This window comes from Rhinolophus ferrumequinum, chromosome 6 (genome assembly GCF_004115265.2).
Source record: "Rhinolophus ferrumequinum isolate MPI-CBG mRhiFer1 chromosome 6, mRhiFer1_v1.p, whole genome shotgun sequence".
Taxonomy (NCBI): Eukaryota; Metazoa; Chordata; class Mammalia; order Chiroptera; family Rhinolophidae; genus Rhinolophus; species Rhinolophus ferrumequinum.
In genome coordinates, this window is record NC_046289.1 from 73,655,258 (window position 1) to 73,669,152 (window position 13,895).

At 48.9% G+C, this 13,895-nt stretch overlaps 1 protein-coding gene across 3 annotated transcripts in view; it reads right to left on the minus strand.

The window, feature by feature from the left end:
- Positions 1 to 3,606: 3,606 nt before the first annotated feature.
- Positions 3,607 to 13,895, minus strand: part of SLC7A8 (solute carrier family 7 member 8) — a 49,260-nt gene continuing 38,971 nt past the window's right edge. For 2 of the 3 annotated variants that reach the window (XM_033109108.1, XM_033109111.1), the window contains 4 exons: positions 10,289 to 10,385; positions 8,497 to 8,646; positions 5,800 to 5,977; positions 3,607 to 5,271 (listed from right to left, as the gene is read on the minus strand). In XM_033109108.1, coding sequence (XP_032964999.1) covers positions 5,111 to 5,271; positions 5,800 to 5,977; positions 8,497 to 8,646; positions 10,289 to 10,385 — 586 coding nt within the window. In that variant the 3' untranslated portion in view covers positions 3,607 to 5,110. The remainder of the gene's footprint in view (positions 5,272 to 5,799; positions 5,978 to 8,496; positions 8,647 to 10,288; positions 10,386 to 13,895) is intronic. The other variant, XM_033109109.1, reaches the window with a different exon arrangement.

The window sequence follows — 13,895 nt, forward strand, 5'->3', positions numbered from 1 at the left end:
TGGGGCCCGGGCTTTGTCTCAGTGAGAAATCCTATCCCTCCCCAACTGTGAAATACTGGTGATGACAGCGAAAGCCTGGCATTTTCTGGTGTGATGCTTTCCATCGTTGAAACATACTTTTCCATGCTGACAGTTTCCCTGTGAGTTAAGTAGGAAGGTAAGCAAGACAGACAGTATTTTTATCCTTGCCTTATAAATGAGGAAAACAAGGCAGAGAGGCTGAAGCCCAAGGTCATACAAGGATACAGCATTGATCTTGGGGGAAAGGGCCATGGCTAGTTCTTGAAACCCCAAGGCAAGAAGGGATAAGGAAGGGAGAGCTGTGTGATTCAGAGAGCCTTCTTTGCTCTCAGTCAGCCACCCTGGGGGAGAGGGAGACTGCGTCAGTAGTGAGTGAACCAGCGCTGGAGGAAGCAGGGAGGTGTGCAAATAGAGCTGGCAGGAAATGAGAAAATCAGGCAGCTCCGGCCATGGGGAGATAAGTGATCTCCGTCCCTCACCTCCCAGGCTGGTGGCTGACGGGGTTGCTGGCACACTGACATCAGTGCTTCCCAGTAACCAAGGGGTTTGGCTGGGCAGGAGAAGCTCTGATGTCTGGGCAGGGGAGAAGGGGTTGCTGGGTAGGAAGGGTGTTGGGGAGGGCAGTGCCAGTCAAGGGCTGGGGGATTCTTGGGTTCTGCATAGTCGCTCAGGAGCAGAAAGAAAGCCTCCCTGGTCAGCCAGATCTTGCCCCTGCAGTTGCTACCTGTTTGCATTAATTGAAGCAATGCACGTGTATTATCTTACTTTGTCACTGGCCTCAGTTCAAAGGCCATCCCTTTCACCATGTCTTTCCAACAGGGAGGTGGCTGAGCATGGCCGTGTAATGTCAGAGAGAACTGGGCTCGAATTCTGCCTTTGTCATCATCTCGGTGACCTTGAGCAAGTTACTTAATCTTGTAAAATGGCAGTAGTTGTGCCTACTTTGTCAGGTTGTTTAATTAAACTTTCATAAGATAATGTACAGAAAGCAATGTTCAGTCTCTTTCTGCCTTTCCGCTGACCACCTGTTGTGGTTTATCTGTGTCTCCTAAGCAGATACACTGTCTGCAGCCTCATCTGATGCCTTAATTTGACAAATGTTTTTGAACACTTAGGTACCAGGCCCTATGCAGGCTCTAGGGATCTGGCAGCTTCAGCCCCTGGGTCCAGCAGGAGTGGCCAGTGAGTGACGCGGTAAGGACGCGTCTCTGTGCTATGAGCATTCTTGCCTTCTTCCCCTGGAGACTATCTGCTCCTTGAGGGTAGGGTCAGATACATCTTTCGGACCTTTTTAGCTGTAGTGACCGTATGCTCGAATTAAAATTAGGGACAGGTGGTTTGACGTGTATGAATATTCTTATGGGGAAAATGAAACAAAATATTTGAAGTCTGTGCTGAGTTGAAAAATTCAAGAGTAAGTTTGCTGTTCCACAGCATATAGCAAAATCCCTGGACACAATGGTTATAAAAAGATTTGTTGTGTGACTGTATTAATTAATGAATACTTAAGCAGCTACGATTTCAGTGACCTCCAAAAGGCTCCCAAGTTCCCTGAGGTCTGAGTATCTGAGTTCCTAGCATTAAAGCGACTGATAGGATTAAGACAGGGGAAAGGCCCAGGTTAAAAATAAATGCATGTTGCTCAGGCGGAGACCCACATTTGCCCATTTGACCAAGTTGAAAAGATCAGCAAGTGTCACCTTACAGAGAGAGAGAGAGAGAGAGAGAGAGAGAGAGAGAGAGAGAGAGAGAGAGAGAGAGAAAGGGGGAGAGACAGAGAGAGAGAGAGAGAGAGAGAGAGAGAGAGAGAGCGCGCGAGCGAGCGGGCCCCCAGGGACAAGTGTCTCTATGGAGAGGAGATTGGAGACTTGCCGGACTTGCCAGAATGAGGTGACATGGAGAAGACCTCGTGCAGCCCAGGGAAAGGAAAAGTGTTTGTTGGGGAAGAGGTGAACCCAAAGGGTGGCCATGAGACTTAGAGAAGGGTCTCTTGCACAAGACTGGCCTCTGCCTAGTTTTGCCCTCACTCTTTTGGGACAACCTTGGGCTGGGAGATTGAGGAACACTTTGGAATTAGGTTCAATGCTCTTCCCCCTGCCCTCTAAAAGTGCCAAACTGGTTGCCATGCCCAAGGACACATCGCTGTGTGGTGGCTGACCTGGGATTCAGAGCCAAGCCTGTGCCCCTGTGAATGGTGAGCCTCCAACCTTAGTCTAGAACGTCAACCGCAAAGTAGGAGTGTTGGGGTCGGGAGGACACGAGTGGAGGCATCTTGCCTGCTTGTGTCCTCACAGTGTCCCAGGTGTGAAGGGTGATGTCTTAACCCCCCTCCACCCCCGGGCCCCCTCCTGCCCGTGGCTTCCAGCAGTGCTGACTCTGGGATGATGCCGTCCCAGGATAGGCAGCTGGGAGGGATGCCCACAAAGGAGGGACTCCAAGCAATGACAGGGTCTAATCCTGTCAACTTCCTCTAGCAATTAACCCAAAGCATCGGGAGGCCCTAGCCCCTACCTTAACCACTTCTTCATTTGTGCTAGTACAAGTCCTCCTACTCTTCCACCTAGAAATCTTCCTATTTTGCGGAAGTCGACTCCAGCTAAGTAGACCCCACGTCACCTCTCAGGCCCTCCCCTCAAGCTCTTGGGCCCAGCTGGGTGCTCTCCAAGATCCCCCTCTGTGTCTCTGCACAAACTCAGGCTGTCCCTTCCTTTGCCATTCAGCTCTGGCAGTCCTGGAACCAGAAGACTTTGCTGACCACCGGGCCTTGGGGACCACCTCTGCCTTTGCCTCCATGCACTTGGTGCCCACCTTGGGTAGTGACGAGGTTCTTCCCAGCCGGCTAGTCTGCAAGCTCTCTGCACGGCACACAGCAGGAACGTCATAACACTGTGACTTCACGGAAGAAATGAGAGCGAGTTTTGGTTCAAAACAAGAGGTAGCTGTTTGAAAGTGCTGGCACGGGGTCGCTGGGACAGAGCGAGGGCTTTGAGGAATGGCATCCTGGAAGGAATCTGGCAAGCAAAGATCTCCTAACAAGATAGGAAATACCTGGCGACTCTGTCTCAGAAGGTCATTGAATTACCATACCATCGACTTCATCTCCATTTTACATTTTATTACATCAAAAGAAAAGCCCCCCCCAAACAAACCCTTCACAAAACAAACAAACCCTCTAAAACCTAAACCAACTCAAAGACAGAAGATTATTATCCAGGAATAACTAACTCCCTACTCCCCAAAACCACCTTACATTAAAAAAATCCAAAAGAAATAGAAATACCAGCTTCAAAAATATTTATCCAAAAAGTAAGGCATCCACTTTACGAACAAAAAAACACAACAATAATTGAAGGGGGAAATGAGGTTGGAGGAATGAGAAGGGGGAACAAGAGGATGGTCCCCTAACCCTCCAAGGGCCAGCCCCAGCCCACCTGGAGTCCACTCTGAAGGGGCCATAGCTCATACCACACCTGGCAACTCACCAATGCAGGGTCAGGGGGGCTGGGCCAGAAGCTGGGAGACCTGAGCAGGCCAGGAGGGCTCCCAGAGTATTCCAGTTTAAGCAGATGGGCTGGGGAGTTGGGGGAATGGAGGAACTCCTGCTTTGGGATAAAAGGATCCTAGTCCTTAGCACAACAGGTGTGGTGGGGAAGGCTCGAGGCCCAGGGCAAACACTGCCTCCTTCCTTTGGAGCACAAGGAAAGGCAGCCTCTGCCAGAGTCCATATACCACGGACAACAGGCTTTCCAAGGGGCTCCAAAGTGGGTGCCTTCTGCTATTCCCCTCTCACCTAGCCCTGGAGGCTGTCCAAAGACAGGACAGAGGTGGAACCGGAAAAGAGGGTGGGGTTATCTGAGTTGAGGAAGGAGCGAGAAATTGGCCTTCAGAATACACTTTCTCCCCAGTCTAGGAGGTTATGGGATGGGTACTTCCGGGGAGATGGGAAAGCACCCTTCCTCCTGGAAAAGCTTTTCATACCAAGTCTGCCCTGAAGGTTAGAAATCAGGGAGTATTTTTAGGTCCAGTTCTTGGATGGGAGGTGACTTAAGGCTGATTTGGCTCGGGTTTCAGGCCTGAAGAGCTTGGGGAGCCTTCACACCCAGTCCTAGGTCCTGGAGCCAAAGTCCAGAGAGGAGGAAAAGGGCCTGACGGGGGCACAGGCAGTGCTGGCTGCGTGGGGGTATGTTGGGAGCATAGCTGCAGAGTGACAGGGTGCCTGCTCCTTCCCATGGGGGTGGGGAGCGAGGAGGAGCTGAGCTGCTTTGTCATTAGGAGACATCTTTCTGGTTTCAGGAAGCTTTGGCACCCAGTTGGGGGCAGGAGGCAGGGGCAGGGGCAGGGCTGGGTTTCTGCAATTTGAGCCTTTCCCAATCTGTTCCACAGGCTGGCTGGGCGTCAGGGGAGGGGCAGTTATTTTGCTTTGTTGGTCCTTAGCTCAGTCGGGGGTTGTCCTGACAGGAATCTAAGTCTGGACAGGGAGCCCATGCTGGGGAGGGTGGAGGCACGGTGCAGAGGGGTTGGGAAGAGGGAAGAAGGAAGTACTGCCTCTGATTTCTTGGGTCCCTAGTGAAGGGAGGGGACACTAGTCTCTCCAGGCGACCTTTAATAGTGACAGATTTGCTTGAGTCTGTCCCTCCCCAAATGGCTCACTCTTGCTTGTTGCTGCCTCTTCTGGAGGAGCTGAGGCCTCCCTTGGGCTCAGGAATGGGGAAGGAAGGCAGTACTGAACTCATGCTCCTGAGGAGGCAACAAGGGTGTGGGCCCAAGAGGGAGGGCCCTATGGGGACTCCTGCAGCTCCACTCTCCTCTAGCAGCTCGGAGCACTGGCAGCCCTGGCCTTGGGCTTTGGACACAGGTCCTGGGGGTGAAGTTCTGGTTCTTTGGGTACAAACGTTAGTGTTTTTGTTTATAGTTTCTCACCACCCACCCCCAGTTCCTGCCCCTGCTTGACAGAAGCAGAGGGTGTGTATGTGTGTGTGTGTGTGTGTGTGTGTGTGTGTGTGTGTTGGGGGGACCCAGGCAGGGAAGGAGAGCAAAAAGGAGGTGAAGGAGGGAGGACGCAGCTGAGTGGGGATGGTGGTCCTCAGGGCTAGGACTGTTCCACTGAGTCCTTGGCCTTGGAGACAATGGGTTGGTTGATGGGCTGCCGCTGCTCTTCTATGTCCTCATTTATCACATCTGTCCCCGAGCTCCCATCCATTTCGGGGTACACGACCACACACATCTTCTGGCTCACCAGGGTTAGCCACTCTGTGGAAGAAGGTCACACGGGAACCAGGTCAGTGCCCAGTGTCCTACCAGCCTGGTGGGTCATGCCCTTGCCCACTCTCCTGCCCTGGGTTCTGCCTCAGCAGAGCCACAAGTGCCTTCAGGAGACACCTCCTCCAGGAGATGCCACTTCACCTGTCTCCTGTGTCAGTGGGCAGCATGTTTGCCGGCTGCCCCTTGCTCATCAAGGCTGCAGTTTTCCACTGTGCCTATGCCCAATGACCACCAATTCCACGGTCTCCACTGGTCTCTACCCAGCCCAGGGCAGCTCCTGCAGAATAGCTGTCAAGTTGCCTATACCTACAGGTCTGAAGTCTATGTGGAAACATCAGCTGCTCTCTCCTTAGAGGACCCTGGGAAGGTACCCGCCCTTTCCTCACCCCCAATGCCTTCCCCAGAGCTCTGGGGCCCAGCCTAAGCCTCTTGATTCTGGTGGGGCTCCCCTGCCCGCCCATGACTCTGGCCCAGATCAGGAGGCCCTCTAGCCACCCAGAGCCTTCAACAACTTACTGATGAAGTTATTGAAACACTTGGGCTTGTGTTGCCAGTAAACACCCAGGAAATAGACAGGCACTCCTGTCAGCATGATGGCCAGGCCGATGCCACACACCACGGGTTCCGACCACAGGCTAAAGACCAACAGGAAGGCCCAGAACAGCAAGTAGATGATGGGAAACAGCAGGTTGATCTGTGGAGAAGAGGTACTGTTAGCTGTGTGGCCCCCGTGGCCCCAGGATCAGGGCCCCTTCCCTCTTCTTCACCCTCAGGGAACATCTCCAAGTGCAAAGGCTGGGTTTTATTCAGTTCTGTGGCTGTCACACCCTGAGCCCTGATAGGGCAAGTGCTGTGTCAACAAATGTTGGTGAACTTGGGCAGTGGGCCAAGAAGGGGGGGTACCCAGGGAGGGAACAATGCTCATTGCCCACGTGCTCCCTCCTAGGTGGGGTCAAACAAGTCCTTGTCAACCATGCCCTGTGCCTATGGCGGCCAGAGCAGCCCGTGGGGACTGGTAAGCTTGCTGGTACATTGGTGTATGCTTGCTGAGGTCCTAGGGAGGAGGAGAGGTGGAGAAATGAGGGGCAAGAATGCAACAACCTGTGTCAATCAGGCTCCCTGCCCCTTGCCCACTTCTAAGCAGGACCCTCCGCTAGGCCCGCGGCAAATGGCCATCCCTCTCATCGGATCAGTCCCAGTTTGTCTCTCTCAAGCAATTTGAGAAGATACATCTGTCAAGACCCGAGAAATCAAGAAACCTAGCAAGTACAAGGCAATCTGGGGCCTTGACTTTATTCAGAAAGAAGCGTCTCTCTCTGGGCTTCATTCCTTGTTGTTGACCACAGGTGGGAGTTCCCAGTAGAGTCCTCATCATGCCTCTAGATTCAGCTGCCTTTCTCCTCCATGTCCTCTCCTCTCCGAGAGTATGCGTGTGGTGGGGAGATGGGCTTCTCCTACCTCCTCTGCCCTCTAGCAGGCATTCTAAGAGTGGTAGGAAAGTGGCAGTGGAAAACAGAGCTTTGGAGAGAGCCCTTGATTTCTCAGCTGGAAGAATCTTCAAGTAGAAGCATCCAGTCTCCCTCTGTTTCCAAAATAGAATTCTTCAAATAATTTAGGGCTATACCCTATTCTTCTAATTTGCAAGAAAATACCGTATTTTGCCATGTATATTGTGCACTTTTTTGCCCAAATTTGTGAGGGAAAAATAAGGATGTGCATTATACATGGGTGGTACTAATTCCGTATCTATATAAATGTTTTTAATTTTTTTATTTATGCTTATGAGTTAAAGTGTAATTCTGTAAATCAATAACAATATTTGTATGAAAAATAATATCCTGGAATACGACAATTGGTTGTGGGGACAGAGCCAGGAGTGCGGTTTCCAGGCTCTCGGCCTCACGTGGAAAGGTGCTGGCTCGGGTAGTAGATGGCCATCAGCTGTGACTAGTTGGCCATCAGCTGTTACTGGTTGGTTAGTTATTAGCCACTGATATAACTGCCGTGGCTACGCTAGCAGAAAACAGGGGTTAGCAAGCGAATGGTGGCTGGCAAGGGCAGGCTGCGGAGTGTGGATTGTGGATTGCAGAGAAGTGGATGGCAGATTGCGGATAGTGTGGCTCCTGCTTCCTGTGTCTCCAACCCAGGCGCCGGCGAGAATATAGTGATATGACTCCCCTATGTATGGTTCCGTGGGTGTTCCTTTTTGGCCTCCCCATATCCTGTGTTCTTATGTAGGGAGCGGGAGCTGAGACCCCGCATGACACCCTGCATGACATCGGTTTTGTTGACAAACTTGCAATGATGAAGAGTTCTTGGCCTTCTAGGATGTGTAAATATCATAAATTTGTTACCACTACATAAAAGTTCTTGTACCTTGTGTTTTGTAATTCTATGTTATATAAAATTTCTTGCACCATAATATGTTAAAATAAATAGGAAAATTCCTTTATAGTACAAAAAACAAGTATCTAAATGTAAACAAATAAAAATTTGAATTCAAAATTAAAATGAAAGACTATTTTCCCTGGAAGTCTGGGCCAAAAACATGGGTGCATATTATACACAGGAGTGTATTATATCCGGTAAAAGAGGTAGCACTCTTGCATATTTTGTTCTGAGCAATCCCATCATTTCCATCACAAAGTTATTTCTCACCGCAATCAGTAGGTTCACTGGGTACCCTGCTGCGTGTTGGGCCACAGTAATCGTAATAATTTAAAAAGGGAGGGTCTTGGATGGCTGGAGTGGACTGGGAAGGTTCAAAGATGCGGTACTTGAAGCTTATGTAGGAAATGGTTAGGACAGGCAGATGGGAGGAGGAAACTCATTCTGGGATAGAAACATAGCACAAGTGGACCCAGCTATCTGGAGGGACAAGGAGGAGACTGGCGAGACTAAAGGGTCCAGGGAAATATTGGAGACAGAAAGGAGCCTTGAACAATCAGCTGGAGTTTACAAAGGAATGACGTGATGAAAGTATCATTTAATCTAACTTATCGCTCCAGCTGCAATTTGCTCTGGTCCTATCCCCAGCAGAGAATGAAAATAAATGGCTGCCCCATTCATACAAGGTCCTTGCTTCCCAAATAGTCTGTTACCACCATAGTGATGATCTGTGGTCAGCAGCTGAGAAAAAGATGATTGAAAAATCTGAGCTGCCACTAGAACCAGTAGAGGAGGGGGAGGGGACCCCATGGGGAGGTTCTGTACCTTGATGGGGCGGGGGATGTCAGGCTTCTTCCAGCGGAGAACTATCTGTCCAGCAACTGTGACCCCATAGAAGAGGTAGTTGATGAAGCCCACGTAGTTGATGAGTGTGTACATGTCACTGGTGACCAGCATCAGCAGGGTGGAGATGCACTAGGTGGGGGTGGGGAAAAGCGCATCAGTGATCAGAAGGGTATTTGCAGATGGAAGTGTTTACAGGTCAGGGACTGTGCCCCTTCCTCAGGAAAATGGTGCCATTTCATAAAGGATGTCTCAAAATGGAGACTTTACAATCTCCCCCTAGAAACCCAGGCCATTGCTAACACAGTCATTACCAGGAAGTTCTTCCTGATTGCAAGGGTGATAATCAAAATATTTAATCACTGGTGTGGCATGGGCTCTAACTACTCAGAAAAGATTTTGTCCTTAAATACTGGTGACACCTGGCTCTATGTTCACCCTAGTCTCATTTACATTTCTCCCTTGGTTATAGCTCAAATTAATTTGCTTTTTTTATCCCTTAGAGAAGATTGTTAACTTTAGATTAAGGCTTTATCTTGCCTTCATCCTCTTCTCTTGTCTGAGTCATCTAATTTATTTTCCTTCCTTCCTTTCCTTTTTTTTTTTTTAATATATCATAAATAGTTATAGCATGCACTAGGTGCGAGGCTCTATTCTTTGCATTCTACAAATATTAACTCATTTAACCCTCATAACATCCTTGTGAAGTTTTCTTGATAGAGTCCACTTTCCAACTTCAAAATGATCTCAGTGATTTTCACGGACCATGTTCTTTCCCTCTGCTCATCTGTTAAGGCTAATAGAACGTTCCGTTTTCCTGTGAGATCTGATGGTAAAAATAATCGAGAAGATTTTAGCTGATGAATAAGCCAGATTCTTACAGTACTTGTCTTGTAGTCATAGTGCTGCACCAATGGCTCAAACTGAAAAAAGTTTGTGGCCTGTTGGGAGTATTGAGTTTTCTGCAGTCACCTTTCACAACTAAGCAATCACGATGACCTTCACCCTCCATCTGAACATTCTGAAACTCTCCCTAATGTTGTACAACAAATGCCCTTGACTTCTGAGGTCTCTAGTGTCTCTGGTGGACCAAAGTCATTTTCAATGTTTTATTCAGGATCCAGAAGGAAAAAAAATAACTTAAAAGACTTACTGGGGACAACTCTTTGTTCCTTCTTTTTGCTCTCTCTAAATGATTCCACTCTGGAATTATTTTACACCTATATTTTCCTTATCCCAAGTTTCCTTTTCTCCATTTTCAGTGTACCAGTCTTTCTTTCTTTGTGATTTTTCTTATTTGGTGTACCCTTAACACTGAATTTGTTTCAGTGATGTTCCCAAGAGACTGGCAGAGCCTCCTGGGGCAAGAAGATCAATGGGGAGAGGAGAGGGTGTGCTGTGATCAGACGGGAGCAGAGGCCCAAAGCTGCAATCCTGTGGGCAACAGGTGCAGAAGGGAGCCAAGAAAGGAGAGGTTTCTTTGTGAGGTTATGGAGTCTTGAGGAAGTCACTTCAGTCTGATCCAAAAGAATGGGAGAATGGAAATGACCTGACCTGAGAGCCTGAAGGTGTTTCAGGACTCCTATCTCTTGCTATAGCTCTTCATATTAATAAAGCCTATGTATATACCTTTTGCCAGACTATCTAGGACCCGATGAAACCTAGTTGCAGACCAGAAGGGTGACAAGGATATGTATGGGATGTGTGAACTCCCAGCTCAGAGGAAGCACAAGATGGAGGGTATGTGTAGGACTGGCAAAGGGGGGGCCCTTACCGTGAAAAGCAAGGCTGGGATGGGGGTGCAGCGCTTCACATGGATCATGGCCAGCAAGCTGGGAAGGTGGCCCTCCCTGGCTCCAGCAAAGAACAGCCTGGCAGAGAGAAAAGCAGGTCAGCCTAGGATGGCCCATGGACCACCCAAGGATGCTCCCTCCCCAGCCGGGGCTACCTTATCCATGCCCTCCTTCTGCCCACCCAGGAGCATCCCCCCTCCAACCAGGTACTCGCCTTCTCATGCACACCTTCCAGCCCACTAGTCACAGGACCCACAATCACAAATGCAGGTACAGGCAAAACAGAGGCAGGCAGTGGATAAGTGGATGGATCCTGAGTACGTGGAGACCCTGAGTGTAGCCTGGATGGCTTGGGGTTACCGATGATTGTACTGTCACTCTGTGGGTCTCTCTTAATGCCTGGAATGCTGCTGCAGAAGCAGCCTCTCTCCTTCGCCTAAGGCCTTAATCCCTTTTTAAAAAATGTGCCTTCCCTATCCTCAAAGAATACACAGGAACTGAACTGTACGAGGAAAGCCTTAAAAGCATTTATTCATATCCTAGTCAGAAAGTAGTTACCTCTGGGGAGTGGGGAATGCATGGTGGACCAGAAAGGGACCTGTGGGAACTTGGAGGATATGTGGAAATGTCCTGTATCTTGTGGGTGGTGGTTACGTTCCTGTCTACAATTATTGAAACGCATCAATCTGACCATTTACGATGTATATTTTATTGTATGTAAGTTATACCTAAGGGAGCATTTGAGATGTTGCTCCTCAGCATATGTCATCAGTTTGGCTCAAATAAACTCATAAAAATTAAAAAAAAAATTATACCTAAAAATTTATGTCTTTTTTTTTTTTTTTTCTTTAAGGAGGGCGCAGCTCACAGTGGCCCATGCAGGGATCAAACTAGCAACCTTGGTGTTATTAGCACCAACCAACTGAGCTAACCAGCCACCCCGAAATTTATATCTTTAAGCTACTTATTCTATTCCCAAAAAACCATGCTAGGGAATAGAGAGTTAGTGAAAAGTATATATACAAAGATATTTTGATGATAAAAAGATCGGAAATATCTTAAATGCCTAAAGTAAGAAATTGATTACATAAATTATGGTATATCCATAGATGGAATATTATGCAGTCATAATGATGTTCTAGGAAAAAACTTACTACTTGAGAACATGCTCACAATATAATGGTAAATGAAAAAAGCAAGACAGAAAACTGTATTGATTCCATACAATATGTTCCAATTAATTAAAAAATTATTTACAGTACATGTAAAAACATATATTAAAATACCAACTGATTATTTCTGGGTGGTAGGATTATGAGAAATTTAAATTTTCTTCCTTAGACATTAAGAAAAAATTTCAGTATTCTAAAATAGACAGTAAGTTTGCAATCAATCAGAATAAAAATTATTTTTTAACTTTAAAAATACTAAAAATTTGAATTTTGAGATAATTGTAGGTTCACATGCAGTTGTAAGAAATAATATAGGGTGATCCTATGTATCCTTTACCCAATTTCTCCCATTGGTAACACATTACAAAACTATCATACAATATTATGACAAGGATGTTGATGTTTAAGAGTTATTTGTAAAAAGAGAAATTTTAACATAAAATGCAGGCCTTCTTCCCCTTTCCTCTCCCAAGAGAAAAGAGAATAATATAAACTGTTAGGAGTCATTTACATGTTGGTGTGAATTAGACCACTTTTTCTTTTACTTGGATATTGTAGGGAAAGGAGCACCTAAGGGCTAAAAGGAAGGAGATGGAGTGATGGGGACAGAAAGGCACAGAACCAACATGCTGGGTGTTCTGACGAGAACAAGTCACCTTGTAACTTGTGTAAGGAGAGAGTGGCACTAACAGCCGCAATGCATCCGAAGTGTGGGAGTTGATTACGGCCCCCTGTACACATATGCACACCATCAGTTGCCCCTAGGCCAGTGTCACTAGTTTCATGCAGCCATTGTCATCGCCCCTCTATACTGCAACCTCATGCAGCCAGCGGTGCCCCAGGTGTTCTGTGGGCTTCATCATGCACGTAGCCAGGGTCACGCAATCCCCGCCCTCCTCCACAAGCAGCCAGGGCCAAGTGGAATTGTCCAGGTCCAACAGCTTTTGCGAGTGTCAAGTTCACAAGAGACAATCCTTGCCCAGCTAGCTGACAACGGAGGAGACATGGACGGTAAGCATGACACACACCCACACACACTCCCACTCCTCAGGAAGGATCATCCTCTCCACATCCCAAAACATGAAAGAATGAGAGAGAGAAAGAGAGAAGGAGGGGAGGAGGAGGAAGGAAGGAACCGGAAGATGAACTGAAGAGGCCTGGTGGGTGAGCCACGCCTCGGAATCAGAGGCTGAGTACGCCGGGCCGCATCTCCTGCATGCACACACAGCTACCACATGCATGCAGGCCGCTACTTGGCCTGTCTGAGGGACAAACCCCACTCTAAAGTGACTGTAGCCAGTCACTCTCCTCCAATAGATCCCAGAGAGCCTCATGGGTCACTGCTCTTCCACCGCTCGCCCTCGGCTGGGGCCTCCAGGTGGTCACTGCTCCTGTGTAACATGCACACGAGGTTGCTGTGGATGAGCGTTATAGGGTCCTGGGGAACAGGGGACGCCCACCTCCCTCTTTCCTGCCCTGGGTCCTGAAAACATAGCCCTCCTTTGTCATTTCACGGGAGCTCCTCTCTGATGTGATGGGTGGCTTTGGAAGCAGCTGAATTCAGGGACTTAACTTCTTTTGTTGTATCTTTTGAGTAGGACTGTGCCCTGGGCACAGAGGGGCTTTCTACGAGCCCTGGGAGGACCCCGTGAACCACACCAGGATCTGTTGGCCTCAATAGGCCATTCTGGAGAGAGCAAAAAGGGGCACCAAAGAGGTCATATTCCTGAATGTGTGCAGGCAGGAGCCAGGGGCTCCTGGGCCCACTGGAGCTTCTAGCTTCCCTGAGAGTTTTAGGGTGGGGGACGTGGCTTTGGACAAATGCTTTCCTTCCTCTCTTCTGAGCCCTCTCACTTCACATACTCCACCTGAGTCTTATGGGTGGCCACGTGACGACCTCCCACAGCTGCCTGTCTGTTGAGTAGAGAGGAGCCTGCACCCACAGGGTGCTCAGAGATGATCTCGTCCCACCCGAAGTCTGTCCCAGAGCTTTCCTGGAAGGCCAGCCCAGAGGCCCCAGGCACAGGGTCCTCCTGATTCTTTTCAAAGTGGGATTCCTTTCTAGCCAGCACAACCTGTTTCCAGGAGGGCGGAGAGGGAGCTCTGGGGCTACAGCCGAGACGGTCCTGCTGCCAACCATAGGCCCTGAGCTGGGACTGTGTCAGGCAGCCGGGGCCTTCTCAGCCCCCCAGGCAACTGCCCAAATGAAGTGGGATAGGGCTTCTCACCACTCCATGTAAAGCCACACACATCGTAGGTAACCACGTGAGCAGCACACACCCCTCTACATCCATACTGATACACGCATGCCCTCATGTGAGCAATCACCCCCTGCAAGGTCACCACCCAGGTGCCCACACAGAACCCGCTGACGGAGACAAGCCCCGCACACATACACAGAGCAATATGCACAGCA